General features: G+C 43.9%; 1 protein-coding gene across 1 annotated transcript in view; it reads left to right on the forward strand.

The window, feature by feature from the left end:
• Positions 1–24,413, forward strand: part of LOC124595836 (transforming growth factor-beta-induced protein ig-h3) — a 308,160-nt gene that overhangs the window by 267,700 nt on the left and 16,047 nt on the right. The window contains exons 2-4 of the mRNA XM_047134734.1: positions 3,094–3,294; positions 10,469–10,774; positions 23,902–24,111. Of these exons, the coding sequence (XP_046990690.1) occupies positions 3,094–3,294; positions 10,469–10,774; positions 23,902–24,111 (717 nt within the window). The remainder of the gene's footprint in view (positions 1–3,093; positions 3,295–10,468; positions 10,775–23,901; positions 24,112–24,413) is intronic.

Raw genomic sequence — 24,413 nt, forward strand, 5'->3', positions numbered from 1 at the left:
TTTAGTAAGGATAGGTTAATCGCTAATAGTAGCGGTGTATTTATTGCAATGGAGAATTCGATAATACCTAGGGAGGTCACGGATTTCGAATGAGAGTTAATCTGGGTGAAATAGGCGTCAAAGGTCGGTCAAAAATGGTAATTGGATGCTGTTACTTAGGCCTCGTAGGCCAGGTGCTACAGTGGCAGAGTGGTTCAGAGAGAACTTAAAGAATATCGTCAGGAATTTCCTGATTATGCTGTTGTAATGGGGGGTGGGGGGGGAGGTGGCGAAGGGGGGGGGGGGCGGTGAACAGCAACTTGCCAGATATAGATTGGGAGAGTCACGGTATCCAGAGACTCTGACATTATTCAGAATGTGTTGTCCAAAAATTACTTTGAGCAGATAGAGAACCAACACGGGGAGATAATGTCTTTGGCCTCCTAGCAACAAACAGACCTGAAATTACCAAATCAGCTAATGTAGAAGAATGTATCATTCGCCGTCGTCGCCATATATATATATATATATATATATATATATATATATATATATATATGATAATTACGGCGAGGACGGCCATCGATTAGAAATACTAACCCCCAAGCTATGCACAGCACAATACTAACACCTCTTCCTCTTTCTGAGCTCAGCGACTCACTCATTATGGATCGATGCTGACTCAGTTTTTCAGGATAGCAAATGAGAAGTTGCGGTACGGAAAATGGCCCAGAGATCACCTGTGTGTGTGTGTGTGTGTGTGTGTGTGTGTGTGTGTGTGTGTGTGTGTGTGTAAGTATTGTATACCAGGAGTAAATCTAATGATTGTCTCTACCTAGAGGTCTGTAAATATATGTGTATACGAGTTACTAGTAGTAGTAGTAGTAGTAGTAGTAGTGTGGACAAGCTGAGAATTGGTGTCTGACGGGAGGCGTGCTAGGGTAGTCCGTGCAGCTGTGATGACCACTGCATGCGGGTGGCGAAGTGGTCGGCACATCTGCCTAGTAAGCACGAGACCCAGGTTCGAACCCCAGTCCAGCACAAATTTTTAACTTTCCGCAGTGATGTAAGCCAATACCCAGTCGTAGTCAGTGTCTGTACCTCCTTTTTGTCTTAATTCATAGTTGCCGCAGGATCAATTGGTGTCTGTCCTTTCTAACGTCCATACATATTGTTATAAATCTTGCTTAAGTATAAAAATAGAATGGACATAATATCAATTTGTTATGGTCCAAGGGTGTTGTGTCGTGATCGACTTAGCCTGTAATATTTTATAATCGATTGTTGAAGTAAACAAACAGGAACAACAGTGAAATTATGACGTGTTATCAGGTAGCATTACCGCCTACCACGCGATGTGGCCTGGGTTCGATTCCCGGCAGGGGACTGGCTGTTGTTTCTTTCATCATCATTTTCATCGTTGACACGCAAGTCGCCGAAGTGGTGTCAACTAAAAAGGCTTGCAATACGGTGGCAGAACCCCGAAGGGGATATCCCGTCCAATAAATGCCTTTTAGGTGTGGATGCAAAGTTCGGTCGACCTACACGTGACTACGATTTTAATAACAAAATATATAACATGTTTTAATGTTATAATAGTAATTTGTGTACATCAATGTACGGTATGTCACTAGTCATAATATTTAAGTAGATGCAGTTCAGAGAAATGTAGCATTTGGAGAGCAATTTTCGAAAATTTGAGAAATACATGTTTCATGTAGTTAACTTAGGAACTATTCTAGCAACATTCTCTCTCAACTTTGACGTCATAATTTACCTTTCTGCCTTCTTTAACTAAACTTCCTCTTGTTTGCTGGTTCTGTCTGTGGACTCATGAATCGTGTCGGACTACTTGTTGACAGCCTGTGAAAATGCTTCTTTGTGTGTAATGTTACCGGTCCGGCGGCGAGCCCATCCACATGAGCGAGCTATTACTTGAGCAACTAAAAAAGTGTCCTGTTTTAGCGTAACTTCTAATTTCTAGAATTCCTTCTTCTGTTCGAAACTCTTAAGTTTTAATGCTATTTTATTCTGCGAAAGCTAGTCGTCAAATTTGGAAATTAATGATGTAAGAACATAAACGCTTCAGTTAAACTTTTTTTGTGGAGGGAGGGAGGGAGGGAGGGAGGGAGGGAGGGAGGGAGGGAGGGAGGGAGGGAGGGAGGGAGGGAGAACATCTCGTCTTACACTTGGCTACACCCCCGCATATCTGTTCTTAATTCGTGTCAGAGGCATCAGTTACAAGGAAGGTAACGAAAAGCTTAACACTTACACACAAGTGTGCATGGACCAGAGGCATTAAGGCAATTAAAGATGGAAATAGAGAAACATGAAAGTAAATAAATTTGACGAACAAGTGGGCCACGTCCAAGGCATTAAAGTTGGCATGCAGTTGTAAGTATCAGTACCTGAGTAAACTTATAAATACATTTAAGTGTAGACGAATTAACAAATATTAAAAAATTATTTTCGCCCAGAAACAGACTACGTCCAAGGCATTAACGTTGGCCAGAATTAATCATCTTCGGTGTATGATGACGTTCACAAATGGCGATTGGGCTGATCACCTCAGCAGTTAAGTCCCATAGTGCTCAGAGACATTTGAACATGCAGCTGCTCCACATTAGTTGGTCTCAGGCAACCAGTGATTATGCGACACGGCGCATTCAGAACAGTGTCCACCTGCCCAGCATGGCAAGAAATACGGCAGACAGGCGCTGCATGTTCGCTCGCAGAATAGCACAACGCCAATGCAGGAGTCCGGATAGTGGCTGGTTGTTTGCCGCAGTTAGGTTCCGTTAGTGTCGTACGATATTATTCGTTGCCAGCGGAGTGGTTGTGACATAGTCTGCATCCAGGATAGGTACCCCAAAATACTTGGCGTGATACTTGTCGCAGAACGACCTCATGGCAGCGCCATTTTTGCGGAACCTAGCCTAGACATTAACTCTGCTGGAATCACTGCAAAGAACAATATCCTTGTGTCGATGCAACAGCTACGTAGCAGTAAAAAACGCTTACTAACGACTTGTAATTACTGTAGATGCAGCTGAGAGAGCCTGCAGCAGTGACTGATGTGATGGCTCGGCTGACAGGCGGCTGTTGTTGTTTCAGAGGAGCCGTTCACCATCTTCACCCCGCTGAACAACAACGACACGCAGCCGGCGGCGGAGCGCCTGCTGTCGCAGCCGGCGCAGCTGAAGCGGCTCCTCCTCGACCACATCGTGCTGGGCGTGCGCCTCGACCTCAGTCTCAGCTCTGCGATCCACGTGACCGCGCTCGGTGGCAGGACCATCCACGTGCGCAGGATCAACGGTAAGTCTCCACAGTTTCCATCACTGGCAAAAAAATCCACTCTGGTCGAATTAAAGATCCGTCAAAAAGAGACTGCAATGGAAAAGGTAGATGAATACTTAGTGCCCACGCTCACTCTCTCTCTCATCTTTGATAGTGGTGCTTCCATCCAAGATCAAAGCAGGCTATGAAGTCATCATAGTGTGACCATACATTCCAAAACCCGATGCGCTGCTACCAGTGTCATCGTTTCAACCACACTCAAATGTCTTGTCGACACTTGGCTACATGTGTAACCTGTGGTAGGGATGCGCATGAGAGTGATTGTCCGCCTCCTTCCCCCCGCTCTATCAACTGCAATGGCGACCATGCTGCCACCTCTCGAGATTTTCATGTGTATCTCGATGAGCGGGCTATCCAGGAGATCTGGTTAAAGGAAAAAGTGCCTTACCCGGTTGCTCGCAAATTATTGGCTACTCTAAACCCTCCATTCTACCATCTGGCACTTACAGTACTGTTCTTGCTACATCTCGCTCCATGAAGACATATCCACGCAGACTTGCGACCTCAAATTAATCACTGCAGTCGTGAAATAGCTGAAATCGCCTAGTGTCATTGTAGCATCGCTGTCTCCTCGTCCAGCTGTGCAACAAGCCACCAAACATTTTCCTCCTGGGGTGAAGTTACCTACACAACTGGCAGGCCAGAAAGGACAAGAGGAGTACTCCTGCAAAGACTTCCTACGTCCCTCCAGCCAACAAACATTTGAGTCTTCCTCTGCCTACAGGAAAGGCTCCAAGAAGCCAAACAAAGGCAAATGGTCTCCTCCTTCTCCAACTTGGAGACCCTCTTCGACGGTGTCGCCACGTGACACCCTCGCCCAGTCAACCTCCGTATCGCCAGTGTGCATCGCCAACCGTTTTTCTGCCCCGGACTCTGCAGACCAACAGAGGGAGAATGCCGACGCCTCTGTATATCTCGTGGACTAGGTGCTCCAGCCTCGACGCCCTGTAGCAGTCTTCGAAGGCTGGCACTCGGCAGCCGCCGAGGTGATACCCCTTCATTTTTTTCCTCCTCTCCTTTTCTCGTTATGACTATCCGTCAGTGAAACGTTTGTGGCCTTCGATCAAACAGGGAGGAACTATGGCTGCTCTTAGAATCGCACCATCCACTTGTTCTCTGTCTCCAGGAAACAAAATTTGCCTCCTCGCGACCACTTTGAGCCCTCGCTTTTCCTCCCCTTCCGTTTCGACCTCCTCCACTCCTCCCTCCCCGAGGACGGCATTCCATCTCGTGGGGGAGTCATGCTGCTCATACGGGGCGACGTTTATAGTCATCCCATCTCCCTGACTGCCCGCCTTCAAGCTGTTGCATTTCACCTTTTCATTCCTCACTTGATCGTTTCCCTTTGTACCGTTTACGTCCCTCATCATCCGATGTCACCAGGGCAGACATCCTCCAGCTTATTGCCCAGCTACCTCACTCCTTTCTGTTGCTCGGTGACCTTATTGGGCACCATCCCCTTTGGGGTTCTCCCAGAACCTGTCAGAGGCGCTCTCTTGGCTGACCTTCTCAATCAACTAAATCTGCTCTGCCTTAACAATGGAGCATCCAAGGTCGTTTCAAACTCCACGCACAAGTATTCCCATTTGGACCTATCCTTATGTACTGCCCAGCTTGTCCGTCGTCTCGAGGGGTCCGTTCTCTCTTACAATTACTCGAGCGACCATTTCCTGTGTGATATCCATCTGCTGACTCCCACGCCACCCACATGCACACCCAATTGGCCGACTGGATGCTTTTACCATGGGGTGTCCCAGTCCCTTGGTGGACTGAGGCGTGCCGCGATGCAGTTCGCGCGCTGATACATGCTCTTCACGTTTTTAACCGTCATCCTACGATGTCACACTGCATTCATTGTAAACAGTTGCATGCACAGTGTCGTCGCGTTCTTCGGGATAGCAAAAACGCTAGCCGGATTTCATTCACTAGTTCTTTTAACAGTTCCACTCCCTCTTCCATAGTGTGGGCCAACCTCCAATGTCTCTCTGGGACCAAGATCCAGTCCCCGATTTCCGGCCTGACAGTAGCAGACGTCTTGGTGGACCCTATTGGTGAGGAGATCATTTCAGTTGTATCGGGCACTGCCTTTTTAGTCATCGACATTTGTTAAGTGGTGCTCCCCCACCACTTTGTGCTAATTGCGCTCAACCATTGATGGTCCACCATTTCCTGACCGAATGCCCCTTTTTTTAACCACCTAAGTTCTCTTTCGTGTTTGCCGTTTGAGTTATCGGCCGTTTCAGCAAACGACGCCCGGGCTGTCGACCGCGTTTTATTTTTTATCCGTCGTAGCAATATGGTGAAAGATATTTAATCTTTAGTTCAGGACCTCCGTTTCTCTATAGCGTATTTTATAGACCTTTCTCCACGTCTCTGTTTTTAGCTGCCTTCTCTTCCGTCCACTGGGATTAACGTGAAGTAGTTTTTAACTCCTCTGTTTGTCTTCGTGTACTACAGTTCTGACGGGCGCTTGTGACCTTAGTTGTTTTTGCTCACTAAAAACAAAATAAACTGATCAATATTTATCTTTTCCGTGAAGGCTTTGTTTTTTCAGGTGATTCTTCATTTGATTTACGTATTTCAAGCCGTAATATGAAAAGCAAAATGGGCTCAAAATTTCCCTGAGATACAGTTATAAGCCACACAAGAATAAAATTCTCCAAAATGGCATTCATGACACAAATATTTTTAAAAGTTTGTTGCCATTAAAACTACATTCTTGCAGCGTTAAGCAGTCGCAGAAATGAGCCCATAAGGTTTCATTATTAACATATGAGGCCAATCAAATATGTTAGCAAGGTTAAGAGGAACAGTCACAAGCCACAGGATATTAGTCACCAGAAACACAGTTTTATACAATTAACGAAACGTCATTTGGGCTGGAATTAATAATCGATGATTGCCAAGATCTATCGCTGTCTGTAGCCAAAGGATAAAGCTGTTCAGTTGCACAATTGTCTCACATATATTTCCTGAAGTCACGAAGATGCTTGAGATGTTTGAAGCATCTGTCATGTTGCTGTGGTGGTGACTACGTATCATCTTAAAACATCACCAGCTGGCAGAGCACAGAACTGCTTTCAGTCAAAGCTTGCCATCTGTTGCAGAAAGACGTCTGCAGATTTCATTGCTGGGCCATCAACAAGTGTGAGCTTGCGAACCATTCAACGAAACATCGATATGGGCTTTCGGAGGCGAAGGACCACTCCTGTACCCTTGATGACTGCATGACAGTCTTACACCTCGCCTGAGCCCGTCAACACAGACATTGGAATGTTGATGACTGGACGAGTCTCGTTTCAAATTTTATCAAGCGGATGGACGTGTATGGATACGGAGACAACCTCATGAATCCATGGATCTTGCACGTCAGCAGGGCACTGTTCAAGCTGGGGGAGGTTCTGTAATGGTTGGAGCGTGTGCAGTGGGAGTAATATGGGACCCCTGACACGTCTAGATATGACTCTGGCAGGTGACACGTACGTAAGCATCCTGTCTGATCACCTGCATCCATACATCTCCATTGTGCATTCCGAAGGACTTGGGCAGTTCCAGCAGGACAGTGTGACACCTCACACGTCCAGAATTGCTCCATGAACACTCTCCTGAGTTTAAACACTTCCGCTGGTAATGGAACTCCCCGGACATGAACATTATTGAGCATTTCTGGGATGCCTTGCAAAGTGCTATTCTGGGTAGAACGTCATCCCCTCGTACTCTTACGGATTTATGGTGTCGATTCCCTCCTGTACTACTTGAGACGTTAGTTGAGTCCATGCCACGTCGTGTTGCTGCACTTCTGCGTACTCGTGGGGGCCGTACACGACGGCTTTTCAGTGTGTGTGTGTGTGTGTGTGTGTGTGTGTGTGTGTGTGTGTGTGTGTGTGTGTGTGTGTGTGAGTGTGTGTGAGTGTGTGTGTCTTGCTGTGGCCATGTCCGAAAAACAACCCACAAACATATGAATAAAAGAACTTTGTTCGGTATCTTCTTCCATAATTAACATTTAGGCTGTAGGACAATAATCTGCCATAGCGGTAGGTCATTTCGTTCCATTAGATATGAATGAAATGTACGATGGTCACTCCAAAAGAAATGCACACTATTTTTGTAAAAATACAGTTTTCATTCTGCATGTGTGAAAGTTTTACAGTGTGTAGATACATCCTTCCCGCTTGTTTTCAAACTTAGTTCAACCTGTTCCCGTGAATGGCGCCGTCACAGCATGTCTTCAAGATGGATGCTACACTTGACGTTCGTCAGAAGCAACGTGCTGTCATACACTCCTGGAAATGGAAAAAAGAACACATTGACACCGGTGTGTCAGACCCACCATACTTGCTCCGGACACTGCGAGAGGGCTGTACAAGCAATGATCACAGGCACGGCACAGCGGACACACCAGGAACCGCGGTGTTGGCCGTCGAATGGCGCTAGCTGCGCAGCATTTGTGCACCGCCGCCGTCAGTGTCAGCCAGTTTGCCGTGGCATACGGAGCTCCATCGCAGTCTTTAACACTGGTAGCATGCCGCGACAGCGTGGACGTGAACCGTATGTGCAGTTGACGGACTTTGAGCGAGGGCGTTTAGTGGGCATGCGGGAGGCCGGGTGGACGTACCGCCGAATTGCTCAACACGTGGGGCGTGAGGTCTCCACAGTACATCGATGTTGTCGCCAGTGGTCGGCGGAAGGTGCACGTGCCCGTCGACCTGGGACCGGACCGCAGCGACGCACGGATGCACGCCAAGACCGTAGGATCCTACGCAGTGCCGTAGGGGACCGCACCGCCACTTCCCAGCAAATTAGGGACACTGTTGCTCCTGGGGTATCGGCGAGGACCATTCGCAACCGTCTCCATGAAGCTGGGCTACGGTCCCGCACACCGTTAGGCCGTCTTCCGCTCACGCCCCAACATCGTGCAGCCCGCCTCCAGTGGTGTCGCGACAGGCGTGAATGGAGGGACGAATGGAGACGTGTCGTCTTCAGCGATGAGAGTCGCTTCTGCCTTGGTGCCAATGATGGTCGTATGCGTGTTTGGCGCCGTGCAGGTGAGCGCCACAATCAGGACTGCATACGACCGAGGCACACAGGGCCAACACCCGGCATCATGGTGTGGGGAGCGATCTCCTACACTGGCCGTACACCACTGGTGATCGTCGAGGGGACACTGATTAGTGCACGGTACATCCAAACCGTCATCGAACCCATCGTTCTACCATTCCTAGACCGGCAAGGGAACTTGCTGTTCCAACAGGACAATGCACGTCCGCATGTATCCCGTGCCACCCAACGTGCTCTAGAAGGTGTAAGTCAACTACCCTGGCCAGCAAGATCTCCGGATCTGTCCCCCATTGAGTATGTTTGGGACTGGATGAAGCGTCGTCTCACGCGGTCTGCACGTCCAGCACGAACGCTGGTCCAACTGAGGCGCCAGGTGGAAATGGCATGGCAAGCCGTTCCACAGGACTACATCCAGCATCTCTACGATCGTCTCCATGGGAGAATAGCGGCCTGCATTGCTGCGAAAGGTGGATATAGACTGTACTAGTGCCGACATTGTGCATGCTCTGTTGCCTGTGTCTATGCGCCTGTGGTTCTGTCAGTGTGATCATGTGATGTATCTGACCCCAGGAATGTGTCAATAAAGTTTCCCCTTCCTGGGACAATGAATTCACGGTGTTCTTATTTCAATTTCCAGGAGTGTAGAATTCCTGTGCTGTGAAAACGAGACAGTGGGAAACATCCACAAGAGGCTGAAAAAGGTGTATGCAGATGCTGCTGCCGATCGCGTTGCAGTTAGTCAGTGGGCAAGCAGGTTACGTGATGAAAGCGAGCACGGCATTATTGAGGATTGTCCTCGCAGCGGCAGGCCTCGTACTGCACACACTCCAGACAATGTGCAGAGAGTTGACGAATTGGTGACTGCTGACACTCACCACAGTGAACGAATTGTCATGCTACGTTGGGATAGGGGAAGGAAGTGTTTGCAGAATACTGAAAATGTTGGCGTTAAAAAAGGTTTGTGCCAGGTGGGTTCCCAGGATGTTGACAGTGGCTCACAAAGAAACAAGAAAAACGGTATGCAGCGAACTGTTGGAACAGTACGAGAATGGTGGAGATGAATTTCTTGAAAGAATTGTGACAGGTGATGAAACATGGCTCCATCATTTTTCACCCGAGACGAAGAGGCAATCAATGGAGTGGCATCATGCAAATTCAACCAAGAAAAAAAATTCAAAATCAGACCTTCTGCTGGAAAAGTTATGGCTACGGTGTTTTTCGATTCCGAAGGACTCTTGCTTGTGGACATCATTCCACGTGGAACCACCATAAATTCTGATGCATATGTGACGACACTGAAGAAAGTTCAAGCTCGACTGAGTCGTGTTCGACCACATCGACAAAAGCAGGGCGTTTTGCTGTTGCACGACAATGCACGGCCACATGTCAGTCAAAAAACCATGGAAGCGATCGCAAAACTCGGATGGACAACACTGAAACACTCGCCTTGCAGTCCAGACCTGGCTCCATGAGACTATCATATCTTTGGGAAACTGAAAGACGTTCTTCGTGGAACAAGGTTTGAAGATGATGACTCCCTTGTGCACGCTGCCAAACAGTGGCTCCAACAGGTTGGTCCAGAATTTTGCCGTGCGGGTTCAAAAATGGTTCAAATGGCTCTGAGCACTATGGGACTCAACTGCTGAGGTCATTAGTCCCCTAGAACTTAGAACTAGTTAAACCTAACTAACCTAAGGACATCACAAACATCCATGCCCGAGGCAGGATTCGAACCTGCGACCGTAGCGGTCTTGCGGTTCCAGACTGCAGCGCCTTTAACCGCACGGCCACTTCGGCCGGCCTTGCCGTGCGGGTATACAGGCGCTGGTTCCAAAATGGCGTAAGGCAGTTGAGAGGGTTGAAATTATGTGGAGAACTGAAAAAAATTGTTCCCAAAGGGTGTATCTACACACTGCAAAACTTTCAAACATGTAGAATAAAAGATGGATTAAAAAAAAAAGTGTGCATTTCGTTTGGAGTGACACTCGTACATCTGTGATTAGTTTTAGATATCCCAGAACTCCTTCCGGACGGGACCCATGGAGTAGAATTAATGTAAAGCAACGCTTCACAGGCACGCAGTACGCGAACGGCGCGCGAGTGGTGCTGGAGCGCGTGGACGTGCCCGGCGGCATCCTGGTGGTGGTGGACGGCTACCTGTTCCCGGAGGACCTGGAGGCGGAGGCGGCGCCGCCCGCCGCGCAGTCGCTCGTCAAGGTGACGGCGCCCCCAGCAGCCCCCACTGCGCCAGCGCCCGGCCACGACGCCAACTCCACCTTCCTCGAGAACGTCAGCCACGTGCTCTCATTCCTCAAGAGCGGCGTCCGCGTCTTCAGGGACTTCCTCTCGCGCTCCAACGTCTCCCAGCTGCTCAAGGACGGTAAGTGCGGTGCGCGAGAACCAAATCACACGTCTCTCAAAATCAGATTCTTCGTTAATTTCGGTTTAGATTTCAAAAAACTCCCTCCGTAGAATATTCTGTTTTTCAGTTCACACAGCAGATTCTACAGACTTTAAGCAAGGGAATATTGCCAACTGGTATCTTCTGTGCTTTATCTAAAGCGTTTTATTGTGCAGTTTGCAGTATTCTCTTACAGATGTATGTGAAATCCTGTTGGTAACTGATTTTCATATTCTACTATACTCAGATCCACGAACGTTAGCGCTTTGTGCAGATGGAGAAAAAGTACAGAGATGGCATTGCTGGCGGTACGAAGTGACAGCTGCGCTACACGCAAACACGTGCTTTGAGATTAGATTAGATTAGTTTAGTTTTTGGTTCCATAGATCCGTGCTGAGGAGATCCTCGTGGATGTGGAACATGTCATTTTTTTTAAGCTGAAATAACAATACTAATAGTATGAATACATACAATACATCATTTGTTTCTATTAAAAAATTCGTCAATGGAGTAGGAGGATTTGACCACTAGTAAGTCTTTCAGGCTCCTTTTAAACTGATCTTTATTTGTAACTAATTTTTTTTATGTTTGCTGTCAAATTATTGAAGATGAGTGCTCCTGAGTAGTGGACTCCTTTTTGAACTAAAGTGCTTTTAAGTCCTTGTGCAGATCATTTTTGTTCCTGGTATTGTATGTATGAACTGAGCTATTTGTTGGAAAAAAAGATATATTATTTAGGACAAATTTCATTAAGGAGTAAATATACTGAGAGGCAGTAGTTATATACCCAGTTCTTTGAAGAGGTTTCTACAGGACGTCCGTGAATTTACTCCACAAATAATACGTATTACACGCTTTTGGACTCTGAAAACTTTTGTTTGACTTGAAGAGTTACCCCAAAATATTATACCATATGACATTATAGAATGAAAGTACGCAAGCTTTTTCATTTTTATGTCACCTTTGTCTGCTAATACTCGAATTGCAAATACAGATTTGTTAAGGCGTTTATGCAGTTTTGTGGTGTGCTCCTCCCAACTGAATTTATTATCAAGCTGTAATCCCAGGAATATAAGACTGTAAACAACTTCTATCTGCTCTTCTTTATACCTAATGCATATGCTGGGTGGAAACCTCTTACAGGTTCTGAATTGCATGTAGTGAGTCTTTTCGAAGTTTAATGTCAGTGAGTTGGCTTTAAACCGTTTATTAATATCCATGAAAATATCATTAGCAGATCTTTCTAGAACTACACTCGACATACTATTTATTGCAATACTTGTGTCATCTGCAAACAAAATGAACTCTGCTTCTGTCTGTGTAACTGATGAGAGATCATTAATGTACACAAAAAAAGCAATGGCCCTAAGATGGATCCTTGTGGGACACGATATGTAATCTCTTCCCAGTCTGATGATGACTGATGACTTAATTCCCTAGTCCCTTGCACTGACACCATTTGTTTCCTGTTAGTGAGGTGTGACTTGAACCATTTTTCAGCACTGCCCATGACACCATAGAATTCTAATTTATTTAAGAGGATGTTGTGAGTCACACAATCGAATGCTTTTGACAAATCACAGAAAATACCTGCTGCTTGTAATTTATTATTTAATGAATTAATAACATTTTCACTGTAGGTGTAAATAGCCTTCTCGATACCAGAACCCTTCAGAAATTCAAACTGTGTTCTTGACAATATGTTATTTGTGGTCAGATGGTTGAGAAGCTGCCTGTACATTACTTTTCTAAAATTTTTGAGAATGCTGCAAAAAGTGAAATCGGTCTGTACTTTGATGGTATCTCTTTATCCCCTTTCTTGAATAGAGGCTTAACATCTGCATATTTTAGCCAGTTATAATTGACTGGTTACACAAGTAACTTAGAATTGTACTAAACTCCCAAGAATGCTTGATGAAAGCGTGTATCCGGCAGATTATGTTTCTCGCTTGCATGTGTAGAATCTGTCACTTACCACCACCAACAGCCATGACAACTCGCAACAAATGGAACAAAAATTCACTAAATAACTCGCTATGATCACATTACATGGTCATACTGCATACAGCATTCATAGCAGAACGCTCAGAACACTGCTGAACGCTCATTCACTGTCGGAGAACGCATGACGTAAGTGTGCAGGACAAGCATAACTCGACTGCCATCGTTTGTGACTGCAACTATAAAACGATGCAGAGTGTTGCATTAAGAAACTCAGGAAGTGTTCACAATGAAACAGTTCCTTCACAAAAGGGAATATCATTGCAGGTGTACAACAGAGACCAATACTGGGCCTGCTGTTGCTCTTGTTACATATAAATAGTCTACATCTACATACATACTCTACAAGCCAGCAAGTAGTATTCGTTGTGGGTACCTTGTACCACTGCCACTAGTTTCCTGTCATGTTCCACTTGTAAATGAAGTGAGGAAAAAGATTGTCTATATGCTCCTGTACAAGTCGTAATTATTCTTACCATGTCTTAACGGATCTTATGAATAACGTACATTGGTGGCAGTAGAATCGTTTTTGCAGTCTGCCAATTCCCAAAATTTTCTCAATGGCGTTTCGTGAAAATCACGTCATCTCCCTCCAATGATTTCCATTTGAGTGATGGAGATGCTTCATTAACAGTTGTACATTGATCAGACTTGCCAGTAACGAATTCAGCAGCATGCCTCTGAACTGTTACAGTGCCTTGTTTTAATTCGACCTGGTTGGAACCAAAATACTCGACCAGTAGTCAAGAATGGGTCGCACATGTGTTCTATATGTGATCTCCTTTACACATAAACTACTCTTTCATAAAATCCTCCCAATAAACCAAAGTCTAAGATTCACCTTCTCTACTATATACTTTGCAGTGTTACACATAGATATTTAATTACTATAATTGTGTCAGGATGCATACAGAAACAAGGACCTTACGAAAAGGAAATAAAAAAAGCTGTACCAGAAGCACACCACAGAGTTCTGAGAACAACCAGAAAGAAAGCAACATCCACAATGTATATGGCATTGTAAATAATACCAGGAAAGGATGTCAACTGCAGGCAGCAGCTCTTTAAATCAGTGGAAACATTATTGTTGGATCATAGACCTGGAAAGAATATTTTGATAACTTATTGGACTGCCTTGAACCAGAAAACAACCTAAAGAAAACTTGCCCTACTATAGCTGAACTTCTTGCAAATGACCCAATATACGAAGTAGTAACCAGCAGTCAGAAGAAACTGAAAAACCACAAAGTGGCTAGAAGTGAAAGAATACCAGTGAAATTACTGAAATATGCAATAATAAAGATAATGAGAAAATGTTTCATCCTATTCTTAAAATTTGGCAAAATGAAAAAGTGCTGGTGAATGGAAGGAATCAGTCTTTGTCTCTATACATGATAAAGGAGATAAACGGAACTGTAGGAATTAGTGGAATATCCGTACTAGTCACAGTGTACAAAGGACTCTCTTGTATAATATTGCAAAGACTCACTCTCCTATATTGAGGACATATTAAAGGACTACCGAAATGGTTTTCAGAAAAATAGACAGCATGTCTGCACAAAGAGCCCATCACTGAAAAAGTATGGGTGTACAACAACAGCAGCAATTACCTGTATTTCTCCCAGTGTGTTCAATGTTCGCAGTTGAGTCACTTTTCGTCAGTACAGATATAGTGAAAAACAAATGGTACATATGTTGCGCTATTCACCAATAGTGCACAGGGTGACTCATGATAATAGAGTTGGCACCAAGATCTACAGCCTTTCTGCCGTAAGCAGAAATTGTTTCCAACAATATTGGTTATATTTTGTGAAAATACGCATGGGAAATGTGGTCTCTTGCCTCCACCTAAGATTATGGTCCTCTTTGGTTCTATTAATGATGATTTTTGGTTTGTGTAAGGCAGGTGTCTGTCACATGCCTTTGCAGGTGTGGCATGTCATACATTGATCAGATCATGTGGACTGTGAAGGAGTGGTGTACAGAGCGTAAGAATCACAGACACTTAAGAGCTGAGCAGATTTGCTATGTTGTTGTTGTTGTTGTTGTTGTTGTTGTATTGTTGTGGTCTTCAGTCCTGAGACTGATTTGATGCAGCTCTACATGCTACTCTATCCTGTGCAAGCTTTTTCATCTCCCAGTACCTACTGCAACCTACATCCTTCTGAATCTGCTTAGTGTATTCATTTCTTGGTCTCCCTCTACGATTTTTACCCTCCACGCTGCCCTCCAATACTAAATTGGTGATCCCTTGATGCCTCAGAACATGTCCTACCAACCGATCCCTTCTTCTGGTCAAGTTGTGCCACAAACTTCTCTTCTCCCCAATCCTATTCAATACTTCCTCATTAGTTACGTGATCTACCCATCTAATCTTCAGCATTCTTCTGTAGCACCACATTTCAAAGGCTTCTATTCTCTTCTTGTCCAAACTATTTATCGTCCATGTTTCACTTCCATACATGGCTACACTCCATACGAATACTTTCATAAATGACTTCCTGACACTTAAATCAATACTGGACGTTAACAAATTTCTCTTCTTCAGAAACGCTTTCCTTGCCATTGCCAGCCTACATTTTATATCCTCTCTACTTCAACCATCATCAGTTATTTTGCTCCCCAAATAGCAAAACTCCTTTACTACTTTAAGTGTCTCATTTCCTAATCTAATTCCCTCAGCATCACCCGACTTAATTAAACTACATTCCATTATCCTTGTTTTGCTTTTGATGATGTTCATCTTATATCCTCCCTTCAAGACACTGTCCATTCTGTTCAACTGCTCTTCCAAGTCCTTTGCTGTCTCTGACAGAATTACAATGTCATTGGCGAACCTCAAAGTTTCTATTTCTTCTCCATAAGTTTTAATACCTACTCCGAATTTTTCTTTTGTTTCCTTTACTACTTGCTCAGTATACAGATTGAACAACATCGGGGAGAGGCTACAACCCTGTCTTACTCCCTTCCCAACCACTGCTTCCCTTTCATGTCCCTCGACTCTTATAACTGCCATCTGGTTTCTGTACAAATTGTAAATAGCCTTTCGCTCCCTGTATTTTACCCCTGCCACCTTTAGAATTTGAAAGAGAGTATTCCAGTCAACATTGTCAAAAGCTTTCTCTAAGTCTACAAATGCTAGAAACGTAGGTTTGCCTTTCCTTAATCTTTCTTCTAAGATAAGTCTTAAGGTCAGTATTGCCTCACGTGTTCCAGTATTTCTACAGAATCCAAACTAATCTTCCCCGAGGTTGGCTTCTACTAGTTTTTCCATTCGTCTGTAAAGAATTCATGTTAGTATTTTGCAGCTGTGACTTATTAAACTGATAGTTCGGTAATTTTCACATCTGTCAACACCTGCTTTCTTTGGGACTGGAATTATTATATTCTTCTTGAAGTCTGAGGGTATTTCGCCTGTTTCATACATCTTGCTCACCAGATGGTAGAGTTTTGTCATGACTGGCTCTCCCAAGGCTGTCAGTAATTCTAATGGAATGTTGTCTACTCCTGGGGCTTTGTTTCGACTCAGGTCTTTCAGTGCTCTGTCAAACTCTTCACGCAGTATCATATCTCCCATTTCATCTTCATCTACATCCTCTTCCATTTCCATAATATTGTCCTCAAGTACATCGCCCTTGTATAGACCCTCTATATACTCCTTCCACCTTTCTGCTTTCCCTTCTTTGCTTAAAACTGGGTTTCCATCTGAGCTCTTGATATTCATACAAGTCGTTCCCTTATCTCCAAAGGTATCTTTAATTTTCCTGTAGGCAGTATCTATCTTACCCTAGTGAGATAGGCCTCTACATCCTTACATTTGCCCTCTAGCCATCCCTGCTTAGCCATTTTGCACTTCCTGTCAATCTCATTTTTGAGATGTTTGTATTCCTTTTTGCCTGCTTCATTTACTGCATTTTTATATTTTCTCCTTTCATCAATTAAATTCAATATTTCTTCTGTTACCCAAGGATTTCTACTAGCCCTCGTCTTTTTACCTACTTGATCCTCTGCTGCCTTCGCTACTTCGTCCCTCAAAGCTACCCATTCTTCTTCTACTGTATTTCTTTCCCCCATTCCTGTCAATTGTTCCCTTATGCTCTCCCTGAAACTCTGTACAACCTCTGGTTCTTTCAGTTTATCCAGGTCCCATCTCCTTAAATTCCCACCTTTTTGCAGTTTCTTCAGTTTTAATCTACAGGTCATAACCAATAGATTGTGGTCAGAGTCCACATCTGCCCCTGGAAATGTCTTACAATTTAAAACCTGGTTCCAAATCTCTGTCTTACCATTATATAATCTATTTGATACCTTTTAGTATCTCCAGGGTTCTTCCATGCATACAACCTTCTTTCATGATTCTTAAACCAAGTGTTGGTTATGATTATGTTGTGCTCTGTGCAAAATTCTACCAGGCGGCTTCCTCTTTCATTTCTTAGCCCCAATCCATATTCACCTACTATGTTTCCTTCTCTCCCTTTTCCTACACTCGAATTCCAGTCACCCATGACTATTAAATTTTCGTCTCCCTTCACAATCTGAATAATTTCTTTTATTTCATCATACATTTCTTCAATTTCTTCGTTATCTGCAGAGCTAGTTGGCATATAAACTTGTACTACTGTAGTAGGTGTGGGCTTCGTATCTATCTTGGCCACAATAATGCGTTCACTATGCTGTTTGTAGTAGCTTACCCGCATTCCTATTTTCCTATTCATTATTAAACCTGCTCCTGCATTACCCCTATTTGATTTTGTGTTTATAACCCTGTAGTCACCTGACCAGAAGTCTTGTTCCTCCTGCCACCGAACTTCACTAATTCCCACTATATCTAACTTCAACCTATCCATTTCCCTTTTTAAATTTTCTAACCTACCTGCCCGATAAAGGGATCTGACATTCCACGCTCCGATCCGTAGAACCCCAGTTTTCTTTCTCCTGATAACGACATCCTCTTGAGTAGTCCCTGCCCGGAGATCCAAATGGGGGACTATTTTACCTCCGGAATATTTTACCCAAGAGGACGCCATCATCATATAATCATACAGTAAAGCTGCATGCCCTCGGGAAAAATTACGGCTGTAGTTTCCCCTTGCTTTCAGCCGTTCGCAGTACCAGCACAGCAAGGCCGTTTTGGTTATTGTTACAAGGCCAGATCAGTCAATCATCCAGACTGTTGCCCTTGCAACTACTGAAAAGGCTGCTGCCCCTCTTCAGGAACCACACGTTTGTCTGGGCTCTCAACAGATACCCCTCCGTTGTGGTTGCACCTACGGTACGGCTATCTGTATCGCTGAGGCACGCAAGCCTCCCCACCAACGGCAAGGTCCATGGTTCATGGACACATTTTCTTGGCACCAGTCATCCTATAGAATATAGCAAAACAGAGAATCTAGCACAAACTTCCAGCTATTGGGATAGTGCTACTATGGAAGCAGTTGAAATGAGATTGGCAAGTAATCTTGTAAATAGACATAGAGGTTTCAGAAAATCATCAGCCTGGTCAAAATATGTATGGAGAAGCCAGTGAGCAGGGTGACATACTGCAAATTTTCATGTGGACTGGACTGAAGCAAGATGGTGCTCTGTCTCAACTGACCTTCAACTGTGTCATAAAAAAATTAATAAGAGAAACCAAATGAGCAACAAATGAAAACATCACACACAAACAACCAAATATATTGGCCTATGCAGATGACATAATTTTAATAGGAAATAAAAATGACGAAACTGAAATGCTGTTCAAGAAACTAAAGGAAACCACATGAAAATAGATTTAAAAATTAGTGAAGCAAAGGTAACATGTAGGATCATACAACAGGAAACCATGATGATCTTCACATACAGAATTACACTTTCAAGAACACTCCCAGCTTCAAATAGCTTGCCATACACATAAATGACTGCATTAAAAGATATTTCAAATACCAAACTAGACTATATAATGAAAATAAAGCTTACTTTTCTCTCCAAAACTTCTGTCCTCCAAACTCTTGACTAGGAAAACCAAGCTGAAACTCTAAAACAGTCATCATGCCAGTACTGCTATATAGAGTGGAAGCATGGAGCTTAAGCAATAGAGGATGACCACCATTTATGTCTTCGAAAATAAAGTGACAGAAAAGTCTTTGTGCCAGCATTTGACCAATTGACACAAACCTTGGCTTGAAGATAAATGAAGAACTAGTTAAGCCAGCCAGCCAACCCTTGGTAGTAGGAAACAGCACATAACAGCAATAACTGGAGGCAAGCAGTGAGAGTGTTAAGAGGTTGTCACATCCCAAAGAAGCCGAGAGAATGAATGAGTGTTAAACAATATACCACCAATATTGTACTTGAACATTACAGGATTGTTTTTCGTACTTATCTACATTAGTTTACAGTTTTCTACGTGTAGAGCAAACTGTCATTCACCACAGTAAAGAAAAATTCTGTATGTCATTTTATATCCACCTGTAGTCACACAACAAAGACACTTTCCCCTACACAGCAGCATCATCAGCAAACAGTTGCAGACTACTGCTCACTCTGTCCATCAGATTATTTATGTATAGATAACAAGAGCGGTTCTGTCACACTTTCCTGGGGCACACCTGATGATAACCTTGCCTGTGATGGACACTGTCCATAGTTTGTCTAGCCACCTTCTCCACTTGCTGGGACCTTCATTAAATCTGCAGTGGGGCACTGTCAGTTGCTTTCTTCTATCATGTATCCAAAAAGCAGGAATAACTCCCTTTGCTGATAATACAAGTAATAAATAAAGACTAATGAAGTGACTCTTTAAAATATAAAAATTTCTTGAAATTTAATAATTGGTTCTCTGCAAATGGACTGTCACTGCATTTAGATAAGATACACTACATACACATTAAGCTTATCCATTACAGATGACTCTTAATGGAACGTAAATACATAAAACTGCAACAAGTCACTTTTTTGAATAGGTATTTATTATTCCATGAAATGGTTTTCAGACCTGTTCAGGTTCATCTTCTGATGGCTTTCTGGAAGTTAAATAACTATCTTGCATATTGCTGGTTGCTGGCTCTGTGCCACGAAGATGGAACATGCTTTGATGCGTTACCTATTCAAAAAAGTGACAGGTTGCAGCTTTATATATTTACAGTATATACAATTCAATATTGTAGGTGATCTGACCACATCATCACAAAGAATGCATGGAGGTAAGTCAATAAATGTAATCAGTTGACTGCGTAGCAGCGAGGAGAGCTCCGCCTACCATCCTAAGGAGCCATGGGTCTGATGATGGTTTTGTAAAAAGAGCCGAAACCGGTTACCTGTATCATTAAAACATACATGACGTGATCAAGACTGAACTTTAAACAAAATATAAATGTAACAGGGTATTCTAAATTTTTAGGTATTCGTACTGATAAGAGCCTGAACTGGAAGTCACATATTACAGATATTCTTAAATATCTACACCCTGCAGCTTTTGGATGATGGGTAATATAAGATTGTGGAGACTGAAAATGTCTGGAAGTTGACTTAACTTTCCCAATTTTCTTTCACTAATGTCTTAAGATAAGATTTTCTGGGGATAACTCATGATTGAGGGGAAAGCATTTGTTGTGCAGAAGCTTCTAATCAGGATAATATGTAGTGTCCACTCTAGAATCTGTCTTTCAGCCATAATGTTTGATGTTACTCTTGTGGTCATTATGTGAAATACATGTTGAAGTGTTTGGCAATAAAATGTACACAGAGATGTTAAATACTACCATTATCCTATCTATGAATAAATCTACTACTGGTGGAATCTATAGTTTTTATATGCAAATAAACAGATATATATTTAAAATATGTACAATTATTGAAATATTATAAGATACTGAATTTAAAAATCCATTCATAAATCTATCCTGTGCCCTGCTTAGACTGTTGTTTTCCATTGGGAAAAAAACATTGCTGCTAAATCTTCCGTGAGAATATCCTTGGCTACCACAGGGCCGCAGTCTTTTCAGCATTACTTCCTTTCCATGATGCAAGCTTATACTTCCACTATCCCTTTCCTCCTCTGCCTCTCCATTAGATGGTTTTCTTAGTGTATACACTGGTTGGACATGCCTTATGATCGGGGACTAAAGTTTCCATGCCCAGTGTTTTCTACAACTTTTCATTCAGTAAATGGATGGGCTTGTTGTTGGGTTTGACCTACCACCAATTTTCAAAATTCTCCAAAAGTGCAGAACATGCAGGGAAGGTCACCCAATTTATCCATGCCGTTGTGGGGGCGGTCATAAAGTACCTGCATGGTGGTGGCCCCCCTGACCATGTAGGGATCATGCAGTTGATACCTGAGCTGAAAACTTCCCATGTATGCCATGTAGTATGTGCTCATCGTGATTGTGGCATGGGGACTCTGAGCAATGGATTACTGGCCAGGTAGCCCTTGCTGACACTGGGTGGCGCCCATGGAAAGAGCCCCTGTTTGGAGTGGGTAGCAGCATGGCGAATGAGCCACAGATGAAGTGGATGAAGTTATCTCCTGCTGGTGGTCATATGGCCCCAACAGTCTCTATGGAAGGAAAGTCTTCATTTGATGCAGATAGATAAACCATGCAATGTTCCATTCCCTGGCTATGATGTGAGGGGAGCATGAGCTAAGTAGCACACAGAGAAATATTCCCTGCAATACTTGGTTTACACAAGGGCTGATGAGGATTCCTTCTTCACCACAAAGCCCTTATTATTAGTGGAGAACATAGAAGACAAGTTTGAGGAAGTTGCAGCCATTCCTAAAACGAAAAGTGGGTCAATTTTTATCAAAAAAGGATCCCCTGCCCAGTCAAGAGTGCTGCTCACTTCTAAGAAGTCGGGTGACCTATTGGTGACTGTCGCTCCCCATAATAGTCTAAATACAGTTCAGGGCATCATTTTTCACAGAGACCTGCTCTTGCAATGTGGTCATGAGCTACATGTCAACCTGGAGTGATGGCATTGTCTGTCGTGTCCATGGGCAGTCAGAGGACAACAGAGTTGCTACTGGTGCCTTCGTCTTGGCCTTTGAGGGTGATTCATTGCCTGAAAAGGTCAAGATGATGGTATACTGATGTGACCCCCCCCCCCCCCCCCCCATGTGGTGTTTCAGGTGTTTGAAATTCAGGCACATGTCTTTGTGCTGCAACATTAGCTCCATCTGTTTAAATTGTCGGTAACCACTGCATGCAAATGCCACTTGTGCCCCTCTCCCCATCTGCGTTAACTGTGAAAAGCGCCATTCTTCCCGCTCACCAAATTGCGCCATTTTCCAGAAAGAGAAGAAAATAAGACTGTGGTCAGACTAACTTGTCAAGAGGCCAGGAAGAAGTATGAGTAGTTGCACCCAGCATGTATGACAGTGTCATATGCTACAGCTACAATGATGTCACTCCCTTTGGTGATGGTACTACCACTCATTACACCTCATACAGTGGGTCCACAGGGCTGCTCAATCTTGTCTGCCCCCCCCCCCCCTCCCTGATGGTTGGGGGGCTTTCCTCTTGCTGCTCCCTCCACAACCACTTTGGGATTGTTGGCTTCCCTCCCAGTGGGGATATTGGCCCCACCTCCCAACTGCAGACAGTTCTCCTTCCCTGGGACACTTCCTTCAAAGGATTCTGTTGGTCTACAACTGTATGCCAGCCACTGACTGAAGGACCCACAGGCTGCTGGTCACAGGGATTCATGATCACCATCATTGCCTGAAACTGATTCAGAGAAGCCCTCAGAATCCTCCAAGGAGAGAAAAGATTAGGAGTAGTGCTCCAAGGAGGAAGAGATTTTGGTGGACTCCACACAACCATATCCCACCTGCTCCACTCATGTGGCTGAGGCAGCAACTCTGGAACCTCCTGAGGCCCCGGGTCATACCACATAACGGAACACAGAACCAGTGTGTGTTGATATCATAGCCCCTCAGCTAGTTGCAGCAGGTGACCATAGGGCATAATCTGCCTCCTTGGTCCCTTCATGGACTCCTGCTTTGCCCTTCAGGAGACTTTGTTTCCAGCAAAGTGGACCCCAGCCCTTTGTGGACACCAGGGATATTGCTGGCTCCACATTGGCCATACTTGGCTGACCCATGGTCATCTCGTCCTTCCCAAGGACCCACCCCACTGTCATTGTGGTTCTCGTTTGGCGGTGGTCAACATTTTGTAAACTGTCCCAACCCAGCCATCCTCCAGTGGAGTCTTAATCTCCCAGAGTTGCTATGCCTAGTGTTATGAGGTGATGCCTCAGTGGCTGACTTAGTTTTGTTTTATTTGTGAAGGGGGCCTGTTACCACTCTCTTTAAGGAAGGCCCACTTCACCATACCAGCCCACTGAGGGGTTGGCAGAACAGTCTGGTACCTCCTCTACCCAGACCAGGCTGCAACTGTCTTCGTGACCCACCTCAGCCCTCACCCTGTCTGCTCTTTTACTCTTCCTGCCTCTCTCGCATGGTCTGTTCAGCATGTTAGTCTTACGTCTATCTGTGCTTCTCTTTCCCTGTCTGTGTTGCCAGTCCTTCCTAGGCAGTTTCTGAGTGGGTTACCTCTGGTAAGTGATGGGCAGGGGAATTCTGTGGGCTTCCAGCTACTTCACCTTGCCTGCCTTTCTTCCTATATCCCCTCTTCTTTTTTGTTCCTTGTCTAGCCTTCATTGACCATTGGTAGACCTTAGTTTCCTTCCCCTCGGTTTTTGTGGTAGACCATGTCTGGTCTATGGTCATGTAGACCGGTCTATCTGATGAGAAAAGGACTGATAACCTAGTAGTCTGGTCCCTTTGATCATCCAATCAACCAATCATAACAGGAATATTACTAAGCTTTTATTCATTGTTGTCTTGTGTATGTAGCTCACAACTATGGGGAATTTGTCAATCACTAGGCCTGTTCTGCACTTGGGCTAGAAAGTAAGACCCACATCACACAGATAGAATAATATTGCTATGTACTAAAAAAAGGAAGTAGTGCACAAATCATTTTATAGTCATCAGTATTTAAATTTCATTGTTTTGTGTCCTACAGTCAACAAAATGGCAGTTTTTGTGTAAATCATAATTACCAGTAGTAATTTGTAAATACACATGTCAATTGTTCTTAACACATTGTCCATTACAGGTGAAGAGTACACAGTGTTTGTGCCAATCGACAATGCTTTCCAAAGGTGGCATCCTATTGACTGGGGGTTTTATCCCTTCTCTGTGCCAGAATTCACAGAAAGTATCATGATCAACCACTTCGTGAAAGGGAACCTACGTCAAAATAAGATAAAAGATGGGCAAACAGCAGTAACATTGGGAGGGCGTGAAATTCACTTTTCTAAAGAACGTAAGTAAATTATTTTTCTTTCTTCTTCCTTATTTATTTATTTTTTACAAACAACTAGTTTATAAATGTATCACTTTTTCTAACACTTTTTACAAATAATACTTATGAAAATTGTGTGTAATGATACATTTCTTTAAAAATAAAATACATATTGTAGGAATTTCTCCTTGCCAAAGTCATTTTATTCATCCTTCCACTTATGTTAAGCAGCATCATGGTCACTGACGTTGGCCAGCACATGAATTAATATAAGAGAAACTTTGTTTGCCACTACCATGAATAAGTATAAGGATTGTAACTTC

This window comes from Schistocerca americana, chromosome 2 (genome assembly GCF_021461395.2).
Source record: "Schistocerca americana isolate TAMUIC-IGC-003095 chromosome 2, iqSchAmer2.1, whole genome shotgun sequence".
NCBI lineage: Eukaryota > Metazoa > Arthropoda > Insecta > Orthoptera > Acrididae > Schistocerca > Schistocerca americana.